The sequence below is a fragment of the Cebus imitator genome, unplaced genomic scaffold (genome assembly GCF_001604975.1).
Source record: "Cebus imitator isolate Cc_AM_T3 unplaced genomic scaffold, Cebus_imitator-1.0 Scaffold396, whole genome shotgun sequence".
In the NCBI taxonomy this organism is placed as follows: Eukaryota; Metazoa; Chordata; class Mammalia; order Primates; family Cebidae; genus Cebus; species Cebus imitator.
In genome coordinates, this window is record NW_016107711.1 from 64,017 (window position 1) to 79,728 (window position 15,712).

Sequence of the window (15,712 nt, forward strand, 5' to 3'; positions counted from 1 at the left end):
TTTTTTGAGACGGAGTGTCACTCTGTTGCCCAGGTTGGAGTACAATGGCGCAATCTCAGCTCACTATAACATCCAGCCCCCCAAGTTCAAGCAATTCACATGCCTCAGCCTCCTGAGTAGCTAGGATTACAGGCACCCGCCACCACACCCCACTGATTCTTGTACTTTTAGTGGAGATGGGGTTTCAACATGTTGGCCAGGCTGGTCGTGAGCCCCCGTCTTCAAGTGATCCACCCACTTCAACCTTCCAAAGTGCTGGGATTACAGGCATGAGCCAATGCACCTGGCCTCACAGCCCTCTTTAATCCTTTAAGATCATGGGTCAAGTCACTCTCAGGGCTTTAATTGCCTATGGCTAAGGAGTGAGACGTTTGGAGGCAGGGGATACATTACCTCTGTTCTGCAGATAAGCTTTGACCTTGAAATGATCCTGATGCCAGCCCATGCTCAGATGCCCTGAAGAATCTTCAGAATCACACTCTTAATGTTCCTTTATATATTTCTTAGTCCTTCATAATGAAGGAGAAACAATGTTAGAATTTCATGGTACAATTACAGGTTTCTGAACAATTCCCACAGTATGAATTCAACAGTTCACTCTTTTCTGCATTAATGCTTGCAGGGCCTTCAGAGAGAACTCCCTCAATCAATGAAGAGGAACCAGAGGGAGGTTTCAGAAAGTGGAACACTACAAATAAGGGCCCTGAAGAATTATTTAAACAAGAGGTACAGTGTTTCCATCCATGATGTAGGGTTTCAGCAGGTCCTCTGAGCTTGCCCTGAGCTTGTGGGAGGATCTAGTCAGACACATATCAGGTACATATCTTCACAGGTGAATACTTAACGAAGTGCCCCTCAGGCTGTGATGGGGATAGTGGAGCAAGAGGCTGAGGCTCTGGCCTGTGCTCTGGTTGGAGGGCAGCATGGTAGATACTGGAACTTTCAAGGATAAGAATTCTCCTTTTTAATCAGGCTCTTAGTTTCTTTTTTTGTTTTTTTCTCTGGAATATAAGCATAGGCCAAAGGTGGTGTTTGATTTATCTTCCACTCTTTCTCCAAGGTCTGCAATCATGCCTGATACCCAGTAGAATTCAAAAAAATGTTTGTTGAATGAACAAATGAACGAACATGTCTTGCTCATTGAGAGGAATAACTGCAACCTCTGAAATGCTGCATTCTGGCTTGACAGATACCCCCTATAGCCAGGACACAGATTTTCCTTCTCATCTATTTCATTTGTGTAAAATCTGGTCCCTATTGTTTGAATCTCTCTGGACTTAGGCTAGATACAAATAAACAAGACCTCAAGTGAAGGAGGGGCTTCAGCCTATGGTTCAAAAGATTCCTGAAACTCCAGACAGTCAACTCTAAAGGATCTTAGTGGCCCGCTTCAACCTTTTTAATTAACAGAGGGACAAAACATTCATCCAGTGATCTAGTTAATGACTCAGAACAAGCACCCCAGATTGCTGGCAGTTACAGAATAGTGCTGTCCAAGACTTACTGGATACCTCCATGTGGTCACTGTGATGAACACTGTACCTGGCAGAATCTGGACTTGAACCCAGGTCTAACCACAAAGCCCAGGCTTTTAAAACTATACTATAATGCCAGGGCTGTTCTTGTAGTAGACCAAGATGATGCTGGGGTCTAGAGAAAAGAGGCAATACTGGAGACACAGGACTGTGTTCCTTCATAACCACCGTTAGCTCAAGGTGGCTCCACCTGTGATGCCAGGTGCGCTACTGAAGGCACAGTGTTGTAGAAGGTACAATACTGAAGACAGACAGGACTGTATTCTTTCATACCATCATTAGCTCATGGTCACTCCACCTGTTATATTCTTTCCTTTCTTGCCTTAGCCAGTTCTCATTTCTCAAAATTCAGCTCAGCTATTCTCCTCTCTAAAGCTTTCCCAACTTTCCCACCAGTGAGAGGAAGCCCCTCTCTCCCACTGTTCCCATATTGTATTACAGGTGTTGGTGCCATAAGAACATGTTGCATTGTTCTGTTACCCTAGTTTACTTGTCTGTCTCCCAGATGTGAGGAGTACTTGCTCCAGACCTGACACAGGGCCTGGCAGGGAGTAGATGCTGCTGATGTTTGTTGGGTAACCATATCAAATGGGATTCTCTCATTGAAAGCAACAAAATTTGACTCTGGCTAACCTAAGCCAAAAGGAATGTTTTTGAAAGAGGATGCAATGGCTCATGAGTTAAAGGAAAAGCTGAAGAACCAAGCTCAGAAAGGGCAGGAGCAGAAAAAGCCCAGGAACCCAGGTCTCAGGAATCTACTGCTGGGATATGAACATGATCTAAGCTCTAGGGCCCAGGAAGGAGAGGCAAGCTGGCCCAGATGGACCGATAGGCCTACCATACCCCCTTGGCATCTTGAAAGAGCTGGGCATCTATAGTGATGTGTCCACCATGGCTGTACCCAGGGAGAAAATGTCTCCCTAAAAGGAATCATCCAAAGAAGGGGGAAAGATGGTGGGTGGTCACCAGACAGACTGTCCTCTACCATGACTCTTCTATCTCTGGTGCAGATGCCTCTGGGATGTAGCTCTCCTACAGTGGGGCCACCTCCATTGCCACAGAAATCACTGGAAACCAGGTAAGAGGCCTGAGCGTTTCCCCATAGCCACTGTGCTCTCAGGCCTGCCTTGGGGCTGCTGAAGTGGATGGTGACTGGTCCTGTGTGTTGAGCATGGCCACTGCATCCTAGGTGCACCTGCCCCTCTCTAGTCAGGGCACTTACAAACCAGGCCTACCTCTTTGGGCTACAAAAGGGCTTCTCAACCTTCAGCTTGAGGTGTGGATCATTGTCACTGAAAGGACTTGGCCAGGGATTAGAGCCTCAGAGGAGACGTGGCTGCAACTCATCTGTGTCTTACAGTGGCTACTCAGAGCTGAGAGCATGCCATGATATGTGTTGTTTTTGTCAGCCTCTGCTTTCTGCTCTTGGAGTGAATTTAGCCCTTTGTAAATCCAAGTTCTCTGAGGATGGCCATGTCTCCTCATAGCAATTGGTCTAATTGCTTTGGGGATGCTTCACAATAATGGACTAAAAATGGGTTCGCCTCTGAGGTCATTTGACTGCCAGCTGTCTTGTTCCCTCTAAAACAAACCTAAGTCTGGTTCCCTATGTCTGCACTTTGGCACACATTTCCAAATTGAGCTCCATGCAAAGGAGATATGGAGGCTTCACTGCCAAGAGCAGGCTGCCTTTCAGGTAAGGTGTTGGGGCAGATGACCATAAGCATCACAGAAGCTCACCAGAATGGTGCTGAGTCTCCGGAGCCTGCACTCTGAGTCCACTTTCCAGAAAGCAATTGTTCCTTTGAGCCTTTAGCCCCAGAGTAAAATGGTAATGTTAGAGAAGTTGATCAGCCAATCCTTAGTTTTGGAGAGTAAGAATTGTGGTTTGTGAGTTCGCTGAGGGAAGGTCACTACAAAGGAACTCACACTGGCCAGATTCACAAGAGACTAAGATTTTTTTAAATGCTGATTTATTCATAGAAACTGAGAAGTATGGCTGCCAAGGAGATTTGGCACAAGGTTACCCTTGTGACTGTGACATGGCCTCTTGATGCATTTGGTGCCCCTCTCTGCAAAATAGCCCCTGAGAGAGCCAAATTATTCTAAGCAGACTAGATAGGGCATGCAGATCCAGAGCAGAGTGTGGAAGGTTCCTAGCAGGTGATCTGGAGCCACGGCTGGCTGGTGTGTTCACCTCCACTCTAAGGAGGCTCAGGTCCCTCCTCCCTGGATTACTCTTAGACTCAGACAAGCCCAGCATTCATGGCTTTCCCCTCTTCTGACTCTGTAGACATTGGTCTTTGATGACTGCACAATTGTCACCTTGTTGCAGCAGAATTTGAGTGTATTCTGGCTTTTTGTGCAAGAACATTTCATTTGGATTTAAGTGATGCCCTCATGCCCTTACTAACACATTGTTGGACCAATCTATCCCCCAGAGTGGGCAAGTCTAATTTTATATGTAAAGGCTGTTATGAGAGGGTATTTTTTTTTCATGACCTTGAACCTAAGCCGAAGACCACTGGTTAAGTATTTGAAATGTGCTCTGCGTGAGTGATAACATTTACCTCCTTCTCCAGTAATTCTTTCTTTCTTTTGTATTTTTTTCAGGGCTCAGAAAAAGCTCTCTTGTAGTCTAGAAGACTTGAGAAGTGGATCTGTGAATAAGGTCAGCTCATCAACCTACCCTTAAGGATGACTGAGTTACTTTTTTGGGCCTAGCCTAGTACTGGGATATGGATATGGGTAGGTCCTGGTCCCTCCGTTGTAGAAGATTTTATAAAGTTGTGGGGAAAACAGGAATTACATGAACATTTTGAGAAAATTAATCAGGTGCGGTCCAAAGCATCTTAGAGGAAGAATAATTCAGGAAATGCTGCCCGGAGTTGATGAGAGATGTTGAGGTAGGCAAAGCTTGGTTAAAGTCTGCTGGGCACTGGTGGGTTTTGGGAAATGGTGGGGAGTAGGAGGAGGTAAGGTCAGAGCCATGAGACAGATCGAGCCAGGGAAGATCGTGACTACTAGTCCTATATCCCTGCGGAACTTGGGGGCATCATACAGACTTTTTATTGGTGAATTAATGTGAGTAAAGTAGATGATCCCAGGGAGAAGATGGGGGATCTTTAAGATGTTGTAGAGTGAGCTGTTCTAAGAGTCTGGGAAGATGAGGAGGGTTTTGTGGCTCCTTAGATGGGAGTAGCCCTTGATCATGTGGGTGGACCTCACGCTGCAGGGGACAGTAGCAGGCTCTTGAGCTTGGTCATTAGAGACCGAGGGAGCCTGCCCTGATAGAGACCCTTCAGTGAGCCCGTGCTACATGCCATCCCTTGGTTTCCAATAACGTTGGTCAGCCTCCCTGTTGATACAATGGAGAACCATAAAAGCTGAAGTCGGCAGGAGCCCTGGGCTCATTCAGTGGCTCTGCTTTCATGGTCATGTGTCCCTTGGTTGCCATGACCATGTTGCCGGCAGCTGCCCAGGACATCTGTCCAAGGAGTTGGACGGGGATCTGTTTTCTGCCATGGATGGTGATTACCTGGCATGAAGATGTGGAGGGAGGGGATGAGCCCTTCGGATTTAAGCAGACAGGTAGTCCTGAGTTGTTGCTGTTTGTGAATAATACAAATCTCTTTTCTCCACATAAACGAAATCCTCTTGTTACTCCATAGTGTATGGACGGGAACCAGCTCTTCCCGGTGGTAGAGCCCAAGGTACCTTGACCTCATGCCCTGTTGCCTATTTGTGGTTACACTGTTTGCAAGTATTTTAATTTGGCAAGTCATAGCTTTGTAGCTTTAAAATGTACTAACTGTAAGGGGGTAAGAGGGGAAAGATCAACTTTTCTCTCCCATTTTATCTTTATGTGCACCCAACTATTTAACATGCTTTCACTGCCATTATCTGTGGGACAGAATTTATTATTACCACCTCCATTTTACAGGCTCAGAGAAATTAAGAAAGTTGACTTAATCCCTGGGAAAGGGATTGCTACGATCTCAGCACACTGTCATCCTTTCTGTGCTGATATGTCATGGTTAAAAAATAAACCACAAGTGCACACTCAGTCCCGCTTTGGTGAACAAGTTATGTTATAAAAATTCCATTAGGACTAATTTTCTTCTGTCGTAGAAGAGGATTAAGTTTTTAGGCCAGTGCACAAATGTTGAACCCATAAAGAAATGAAGATTCATATAATTAGCATAATTTCAGCCACATCCAACCACGATTTATAACAATATATAGAAAATGTATTGTATTGTGAGGCTAATGGCATTTCCCTTCTCTGTCCCCTGCCTCCGTGTCCACATGAAACATGGAGCTTCTCATTCCTTGCTGACTTCTGCCTGAGGGGGTCATTTTATATTTTCACATCCATCTGGTAAAATGAGGCATCTCTGCTCCTCCACATTTGCTTAAGAGAAAGATCTTTTCTGCACCTCTGCATCTATATAAGGGGTTTCTCTACACTTCCATATTTGTAGCGGTTGTTGCTTCAAGTAGGCAGCCATTCCTTGGGCCATCTGAGCTGTACAGCAAAAGTCTTCTGCCTGCTCTCCTGCCCAGGTGCTCCAGAACACAGACCCTTGAGTCTGGGGTTTGTGTGGTCCCTTTGTGAACCGAAAGGCTACTTGTGAGGACAGCTGTTAAATCACTCAGCAGTCCCCCCTCCCACCACAGCTTCACAGAGGTCATTCACAGGTGTTTCTAAAGCACATCTGTAAGTGACCGCCTGCTCCTTTGGAAGAACGCCCAGCTCACAGGCTCAAGGTTCAAGATCCCAATTTGATTACCAAGAAATATGAGTGGTATGGGACTATTTATAAAGAAAAAAATGCTCCAGATTAAAAGATTAATTTTGTATGGTTTTGCCCATAATCATAATCTTATACAGTCTTGTTCAATATGGCCACCCCTCGCTGCTCACCCACATACACCACTGCCCTCCCAGAACTGTCCCATAGGGCCAGAACTGTTCCAGAGCCATCTTTCTGCAGCAGCCCTAACTTTTGTGTCTGGCACTTGCTTAAACTGGCTCTTGCTTTCTGTGACTTCATTGTAAGACATCCTTTGTATTCTTTTCCAGCTCTGTGAGCTTCCCTAAAATGTGCATCTGCTGATCCTCTCTCTTCGTGTCTAGCCCGTGGATAAAGTCAATCTCCCCTACTTCTGATAGCTCTGGAATTTAAGTACCTCCTGCCCTCTCTGACTGCTCTGTTCTCCGGACTGAATATTACCTTCTTATGTGCATGGATCACAAGCCTTTCAGGCTGCTGCTTAGTCTACTTTGGATCAGCACTAGTTTCTCAGTGTATTCTTTAAGTTGTGCCCTGGACCAGACTGTGATATTCTAGATGTAGTCTGACCAGTGCCCGCTTTGGTAAGAACTGCTCTTCTAGATTGCTGTTTCTTTAGGTCCTGGGTTTGTGATATTTCCTGTGCTTCTGTTTATCCAGTGTCCACTGTGTGCTAGGCCCTGTGGATATGTTATTTCCTGGCAAACCTGAAGCAGGAATTGTTATTCTCCTTTTAGAAATGACCAAGCAGAGGTCCTGAGAGGTGGAAGAGAAAGAGCTTTGCCTGATATGGTCTGACTCAAAGCCTAGGCCCTCTCCACTCTGGCATGCTGCTTCTCTGTTCTAATTTAAAGCAGCAGATAATCAGTTCTACACTACTCTCTTGGCTGGGGCTTCTGTTCCCCCACAGCCAGGAGGATTATTCTTTTTGGAGACAGGAGAAACAGAACTGGAGTTGAGCATCTCTTGTTTCCTCTGCATCATGTCTCCATTGCACCACCTTCTCCATCAGTGAGTCATTTCTTCCCAGCACTTATTCTTGGCTTGAGTAGAACCCAGAGAGCCCTTTCCATTGTCCTTGATTCCTTTTTGCTTTCTTTCTTACAGATCTGGGCTGCCTTTTAAACCCCATGCTTGGATTAGGTATCTGTTCTCTTTGCATCTCAGCTCCTCAGGGAGTTCCCTGCTGGCCCACTTGGCTCCTTGGCTGTCTCAGCCCTGCCTTGAGGGAGCATGCATGATGATACAGTCAGAAACCTGTTTTTGAGAGCCCTGCCCTCTTCCCATATGTCCTATGTAAGGTGGAGCTTAGAGTCATGCCCTTCAGGTCTCTAAACTTTTTGAACACTACCTTCTCATTGTTAGTGGTTCCTGGGTCTGACTGCATTCATATAATCTGAGATGCTTGTCAAAAATACAGACCCATGGGGTGTGCTTCCAGGAAGACTGAATCAGGGACTGGGCACAGGAGGGATCTGGAAACTCATATTGTTTTACAAGTGCCCTAGGTAATTAGGAAGAGCAGCCGGCACGTGAACTACCATTTGGAAACTCTGGGGTCTTGACCACATACATGTCTGATCATGTCTAATCTTTAGCTCATGGGTCATCACAGACTTGAAAATCTCATGGCCTTCGCTCTCAAGGTTCTAGTTACTTCTACTGTACCAGCCAGTTCTTTCAGAATTCAGTTTACTGTTCCTGTATCTCTCCTTTCTGAGCTATTTATAGGGAGTTACAGTGAATGTTCAATGAATGAACTGAATCTCAATTTCTAGGACATGCGTTTATAAGGAAATTGAATTCAGAAATATATTGGATACTTGGCTTTTAGCTAAATGGAACTTCAAAGGATGTTTCAGTCACAGCAGCTGCCCATTACTGTTCTGACTTGCCAGTTTGAAATGTTTTGTCTTTCATATTTTCTTCTGAATCTAATCAGGTGATCCACAGTCAATTCCTTCTGGTGACATCGCTTCAATTTCTCTCTTCTTTTTTTCTCACTTTCACAGTGCATTCCACTGTGTTTCTCTCAGGTTTGCAGATTTAGAGGCCATTATATGCCTCTTTGCCGAATAAATGCTATCTTCTTCCTCATTTAATCAGTTTGTTTCTTTGGGACCTCTCCATGGCCAGGGTCCAAGCATGGAGCTGGGTACACTGAGGCTCTACCTTGTGTAAACTCTAATCCTAAGTTCCTAAAGGAGCTCGTTGCCATGTAGTCCTCTGGCCCATTTCTTGTCAGCATCTCCCCCAAAGGTGTGCATATCTTCTTGCTTGCCTTAACATGATGTTTTTTAAGAAACCATTATCATAATATAGATTTTTTTCTTTTGCTACAGATTGAAACTTTAATTTCCCTTCTGTAGCATACCTGCTCTCAGGCAAGATCCATATCATTTGTGCAGTTGGTCAAGCCCTCACAGAGTTCTGCCCTTGCCTGGCCTGAGGAAGGATCCCAATTAGCAGAAGCACCTCTCTCCTCACCACAGGAAAGCAAATCTGGGAGAAACAGAGAAGCCCAGAGCAGACTGAACTCAGCTTCCTCTCTTGCAGAATTGTTATTTTACATATATATGTACGTATGTATGTATGTATGATAAAGCATGAGGCAGCTTTTATGAGAATGCCAGTTTTCATATCCAAAGAGCTTACAGAGTAATTCACAGCTGTTAATTCATCGAGCCTCTGAGCACTAGGCCAGACAGCAAAGGCCACTTTGTAAGACAACTTCACTTCCTGTTAGAGGCAGTTGCAGTCAGCTCTGGATTTGCACTTGACTCTGTCCCTGTCTTACTGTGTGGCCTTGGAAAAGTTTCTTCCTTCCTTGGAACTCTATTCCCCTTTGTCAGACTAGCTAAATAATCTTTGAGGGGTCTTTGAGTCACCATATATGAAAAATGGCTCTTGAAAAACAGGGAATTGTTCTATATCCAAAGATTTCCCAACTGAGGCTGACAGCTAAATAGGTACCTTTCTCTTTCTTTCACCTTCCAATAGGACAGCCCTTTCTTGGCGGAGCACAAATACCCGACTTTACCTGGGAAGCTTTCAGGAGCTACGCCCAATGGAGAAGCTGCCAAATCTCCTGCCACCACTGCCTGCCAGCCTGACGCCACGGGGAGCAGCCTGCTGAGACTGAGTAAGTGTCCAACCCTGGTGCTGGTGACCTCTAAGCAGTGTCCTTGGCACTTTGAGTAATTATACAAGAACCTTGCACCTACCACCATAATCCGCAATTGGAGAATGGTGGGGTGGGTGGCTGGAACAAGCTGTACCTTGGGGCAGTCCCACCTCTAGAGGCTCCCTCTGGGTGAGCTGTTTTCTATGGTCAGCAATCCACAGTCTCAGCAAAGCAGGGTGTGTGTATCCCCTACTTCTTTCCAGCTGCAGTTTTCACCCTCATTTCCTCTCTTCTTCTCTTCCTCCTCTCGAACCCCTTCCTTTCCTTCCTAGCATTGTTTTCCCTCTTCTCAGAGACCCTGTTCTACCCTTCCTGCCCCTCATGCTTCCTTCCTCTGTCATTCTGATCTTCTCTCTCCTGTCTCCACCTTCTTCTCTGCAGCTTCCCTATTCCTAGTAGGAGGGCATCATGCACTCCAAGTAGGAGCATTTCCTTAGGCAAATAGAGTCAGTGGTCAATGGGCAAGTGTGTTGGTCTACAGGTATCCTTTCGGTGGGTAAGACCTGAAACCGCAGAGGTTTTTGCTGCTTTGCGTTCAAAATAGGCCATCTTTCCCCAGCAGCAGCAGAAGATTCAATGGGCCCAGGAGGGAACATTCTGGTCCTGGCACAGTTCTTCCTGAGGCCCCTCAGCCTCAGCTATTGCCTGAGCCGGCCCATGTGTTAGCTTCGTGAAGGTCAGCTCTGCCCTTGGCTGCAGGAACTCCAGATAAGCCCTGGAATGAGTGTGTTCTCATTGAGTGTGACACTCAAACTGGACTCACCACAGCTTCAGATTGCTCTAGTCTGAGCTGAGTGAGCCCAGGCATCCGCACAAGAGTTGCCTGTGGCCTGGAGTTTTCAGCCCCTGCTGCTGTCCCTCCCTGTCCCCAAGTGTGAACACCTCAGCCTGTCACAGAGAGGCACTAGGAGCACGTGGTCCCCTCACATGAAACCTCCTGTCAGTCTCAGTCACCACTCACCCTATCCTTCTCCGTGGGATTATTTTTCTTTCTGTTTGAGTTTTTCTCTCTTGCTTGATGACGCTCTTTTGTTTATTTCTTTGCTTCCCCGTAACTCTGTTGGGCTGGACTTTGGCCTCTCTTGTTTCTTCATGTGGCTTCTCTGCTTCTTGGTTCACTGGAGACCGTGGCCGGAGTGTCAGTGCCCCCGTATTAGGTACTGTACCCATTCCAGGTGAGGTGGAGAGTGAGAATGCCTTTGTTTCCCTACCCTAACCCTCCCCCTCACCAACACTCAGCCAGCGTCCCCCTACTGCCTGCGTGCCTGCATCTCCCTCTGAGAAAAGAGAGCAAGCTCCTTGTTGGAATAATCCACAAGTACTTGAACCCCAAATCCTTAAAATTAAAGACATTAGCTCACCTAGATTTGAAACATTGAGCTCATTAATTTCTCAGCAAGAAAGCCTGGAATCCCCACTAGTCTCTGGGATCTGGTATGGAGTTCTGCCCTGAAGGCAGAGCTGGCCAGATTCTCTGGACTGCCACTGAAGGGAAGGGCCCAGGCTTGGGAGAGAAGGTTTCTGGAGGTCACGTCCTTACATTCATGTTCATTGCCTTCTTCCAATCTCAGGAGACACAGAAAGTGGCTGGGATGACACTGCTGTGGTCAATGACCTCTCATCCACATCATCGGGCACTGAATCAGGTCCCCAGTCTCCTCTGACACCAGATGGTAAACGGAGTCCCAAAGGCATTAAGAAGTTCTGGGGAAAGTAAGTTGGTGCTGTTGATGATAATTATGTTGCTTGGAATTTTTCTTTTTGATTGGGCAAAGAGTCTCTGTAAGCCCCTGGTCCATCAGACATTGAAACAGCAGTCAAATCAGATTGGTCATGTTTAAAGAGAAGAATCTGAGTTATTTTTCAGCGCCAAGAGAAGGAGAAGTATGAAAGGCACCCATTAAATATACCCAGTTGCCTTTCATGTCATGCATCCTTGCCACACACCCATTCCACACACCCTGAACATCATCTCTGCAGCTTATACTACATGGGCTTTGGGACAGACACAGATGGGACTGTATTCTTCCTTCTTAGGAGTCAGTCTGTCTTAAGAAATCTTTGAAAAATCTTTGAAAGCTGAGTACTTGCTGGCCCAAGTGATCTACTTTGCAACATGAGGCAGAAACTGGGGCCTCCTACAAAGCATCAAACTTTGCTCTGACCTCTATGGCAAGTGACTAAATCCCAGAAGCAGGATTAGAATTGAGGCTTGAGTCTGGCCGAGGAGCTGTGACAGGTTGTGATCCTTGATCTCTGGGAAGGTACTGAGAAGCAGTGCTGCCCAGAGTCACCGTTCTGGCCTGCATGGCCTTGCAAAAGAGGAAGTACAGCAACTGTAGGCTTTCAGACTCTCCCATGACAGTCTCCATGGATTCTTCTCCATGCAGAATCCGAAGAACTCAGTCAGGAAATTTCAACACAGACACGCTGGGGATGGCAGAGTTTCGACGAGGTGGGCTCCGGGCAACCGCAGGGCCAAGACTCTCTAGGACCAGAGATTCCAAGGGACAGAAAAGGTAAGGCTCCCTCCAGTCCATCTACAAAAAGTCGTGTGAAATCCCGGCCAGGGTGGAGCAGGGAGAGGGTTTCTGGTTGTCCCACAGCCTCCAGAAATGGAAGGCAGGAGCCCGTAGTGCAGAGCTTCTCAACTTGTCCATTCAACACGCATGCACATTGCTCATGCTTACAAGTATGCTGAGGTGAAGACAAGAAGCTCCCTACAGCTGGAGCTGGCTAGGGTTGGAGGTGGGCCCTCGGGCCTCCCTGAGCACCTCAACAGTGCTACACGCCTATGATCCATTCTCGGCAGTGGGTTTACACACTGAATTGAGTAGCCTTGGTGTAGCCAGGAAGAGCACAGACTCTGGGACCCCTAGGAATCTCTGCTCAGTCACTTCCTAGCTGTGAGCCCTAAGCTAGGCTATACAGTATCTCTCTCTATGCCTCCATTTCCTCACTTGTAAAGTAGATGTCAAAAACAAGTGTTTTATTAAAGTTCTCATGAGGATTACATGAGCTTCTGCATCAGCTGTCTGCCATTCAAGGGTCAACAGCCTCTAGTATATTTGGGAAAGTGAGCCTTGTCTCTTACCCACCTCTGGGTCAGTCATCCACAAAGACTCTGCAGAAAGATGTCAGTGGAGCTGGCCACACCTGCCGTTATTTTTCATAATCCTACTGTGCCAAACTTTACTGTAGCATGTTAACTAAAAGGGGTTGCAGAGGGATGGCACTGGAATCAAAGTGGGAAGTTTCATGTGACTTTCCCCATCATGCCCTAATACAAAAGCATAGAAAACGTTAAACTTCTCTGGACATGTCCCTAGCAGAAACCCTCCAGTTACTAGTTTTACCCACTTTCTTTTGATATCCCTGCTCTGAAAACCAGTATCTCCCTTCGAACCTGCACAGGTGAATCTTTACTCCTGTATTTTGGGGAAACCCCTTTCCATATTCTCTCTCCAGTCAAGCAGTCCCTACAATACATCACCTCCACCAGAATATCTCCTAAGTTCTGAGTTTCTCAGCCAAGATCGGTACTCCTGGGGGCTTTCCACAAGATTCGAATGTGGCATTTTATATCTAACCAAAAGGGAAAAAAGTAAGGCTTAACTCTCTTCAGTTTAGTCCCCTCAAGATTCCCATACACCAATGCAAAGTACAGGTCATTACTGGATAAGATACATATAATTCAAATATCAGTTCTCAGAAATAATACAGTCTAGATTCCGGTTAAGGAAGAAAAGCATTTCGCTAAATGCTTCATATTTTTGGCAGACCTGCATCCCCTGTGGAAGGGAGCCTTCACTTATGCTGCTCACGGATATGATACTTCACTTCCCTAGCTTGCCAAACAGGCTTCTTGTCTCTGCCATGTCCTCCTGGTGCATGAGATACGGGACCTTTCCAGATCCATTTATTCTTTGACAAGTATCCCCAGGCTCCAGGTGCCTTGAAAAGAAGCAATAGAATGTGTAGACCATTAGCTTTTAGAGGGTAGAGAACCTAAGAACATAGTCTAAGTCAGAGACTAAATCAGAGCCCTTAGAAAGTGAGCCAGAGAAGGCTTACCTGTATATTCAATAATTAGATATTCCAATTTACCTAGCAGTTTTCTCAGTGTAGACATTACTGTTGTTTCTGATTTATCTGAGCTGAAAAAAAAATCAAGCCATAGCAAGTTTTAATGATTCATTTTTGTTTTAATTCTGGCTAGTTCTTGAAGGATTGATTCTAGAAGGAGAATCATTGGGACAGGGTGTAGGAACTTTTCTAAGACCCCTCAGCACTGTCCCTGGAGTAGAAGTGCATGGTTAGGGAGCCATCTGTATGCTGCCAGTCACTTTAGGGTATGGGGTAACCAGGGTCAGTAACTTTCTTTGCCAAAGAAAAAAAATTGCAGTTCTAGCCACAGGGCTGCTTTGTTTGAATGTCTTTGTGCTTTGTTAACCATAACAGTAGATGATAAAGGGAAGAGGTGTAAAGAGGTCCTGATGAGATTGTTATGTTTATCCTAACAGTGCAAAATGAATTTGCTGGTGGACAAGAAAGGCCTTTACGACTCTTAAGTAGAAATTTGGTATATGTTAATGTCCTCTGGTAATACTTATAATTTATAGATATTAATATTTAGGTATAGCTTTAAAACTGTTGCTCATATTCTTTAGGAAAGGTGCTTTGTTACTGAAAGTCTCCAGCCCCAACCTTTCTTTGTTCAATAAAACAATTTATTTTTTTTATATGATCTTTGATAATATTGTGTAGGCCCTCTGTCTCAGATTATGGAAGAACACGTTTTATTGTCTTTCTCCTCCCAGGTAAAGTTTTACCAATTTGCATTCCAATCAGCCCTGCTGGACAGAGAGTGCCTATTACACCCACATCCTTATCAGCATGAAGTATTTAAATGTTTCTTTTTTAAAGTTTTCTATTTTTATGAACATCCAAATTACATTTGCATTGGTAATTTAGTTTTTATGTTTTTGTCATTTTAATTCTTTTGTGAATTATCTGCATCTTGTTCATTATTTAATTATTAATGTATTTATAGATTCTAACTATTCTCTATTAAGATATTAAGTCATGTCTAAAAATTGTGACAGTATTTATAGGTTTGTGGTAGAATTTTACTTTTGTTTGTGATACTTTAATATATGGAATTTTTATGTTTATATAGAATTAGGTTCATCCAATTTGTGAATTCTTTCATTTTTAAAATTTTTTTCTATGATTTTTTAAAACTTTGAATAATCCATTTAGGATTTATTTTAGTATGTGTGTTTATTATGAGTTACTATTTTTTACAAAAAGGCAGTAAAGCATAATGTTTAAGGCAAACAGGTTCTAGAGGCACATGGCTGGATCCTATCTTTGCGGAGTGTTTTTTTTTCTGAGTTGATCTACTGAGTGTATTGCCCTAGGACTCCAGCTTTAAGAGGTGTCCCCAATCCTACCGCTCCCCTGCCCTGGGCCCCATTTTGTTTCCTTTTCCTATATGCACAGTCAGTCAGATTCATCATGAATATAAAGACGCTTAAGCTTCGGGGACCCTCACTTGTATGGAGCCCTTCCAGAGTCCAGAGAGAGTTTGATCATAGTGTCGATAGGGCCAGGTGTTTTGAAAATTTGGCAATTTTAAACACAGCCAGTTTCAAGACTCCTGACTCTTTTTACTCCAACTTTCCCTTGGTCTACACTTTTCCGTATAACAGGTGGTGTTAGGGCAGCTGTGAGGGTTTCAGGGGACTTATTAAGGGGAAGTTGATCTGGGGATCCATGTTGTTTGGGTTTAGGATAGGGTGGGGTATGTGTGTATGTGGTTTACAGACACTGCATGTTTAGTTAAGTTTGATTCACTAGCTTTCCCACTGCACAAATGGCTTCCAGAATTACTTCCACTTCCCGTTGTGCCGATTCGCTCAGCACTCCGTACTCACTGGTGAACTGTGTAATTATAAATGTGCCATGTCCTCTCTCCCTTCGATGAGAAGAGCATATTTGATAAATCTCAGCTATATCATTTGAACTGCAATTTGAAGAGATGTTTTGGACTATGTCAGCAAAATAAATGGTTTGGCTATAGATGAAGGGTATCTTCTCTGTCATCTCCAGATTATTTCCTAGAATGTTGAGTGGTGCCCTGGCTGAGGATGTGGGAGATACTGGCACTGAGAGGAGCTGAGGAGGAGGTGCAG

The 15,712-nt window shown here is 44.9% G+C and overlaps 1 protein-coding gene across 14 annotated transcripts in view; it reads left to right on the plus strand.

Annotated features, from left to right (window-relative positions):
• PPFIBP2 (PPFIA binding protein 2) overlaps positions 1 to 15,712 on the plus strand; it is an 85,586-nt gene that overhangs the window by 56,970 nt on the left and 12,904 nt on the right. For 9 of the 14 annotated variants that reach the window (XM_037731387.1, XM_017508569.2, XM_037731383.1 and 6 more), the window contains 8 exons: positions 623 to 726; positions 2,546 to 2,613; positions 4,149 to 4,206; positions 5,207 to 5,248; positions 9,332 to 9,473; positions 10,640 to 10,672; positions 11,087 to 11,228; positions 11,906 to 12,034. In XM_037731387.1, the coding sequence (XP_037587315.1) occupies positions 623 to 726; positions 2,546 to 2,613; positions 4,149 to 4,206; positions 5,207 to 5,248; positions 9,332 to 9,473; positions 10,640 to 10,672; positions 11,087 to 11,228; positions 11,906 to 12,034 (718 nt within the window). The remainder of the gene's footprint in view (positions 1 to 622; positions 727 to 2,545; positions 2,614 to 4,148; positions 4,207 to 5,206; positions 5,249 to 9,331; positions 9,474 to 10,639; positions 10,673 to 11,086; positions 11,229 to 11,905; positions 12,035 to 15,712) is intronic. The other 5 variants (XM_017508568.2, XM_017508571.2, XM_017508572.2 and 2 more) reach the window with 1 other exon arrangement.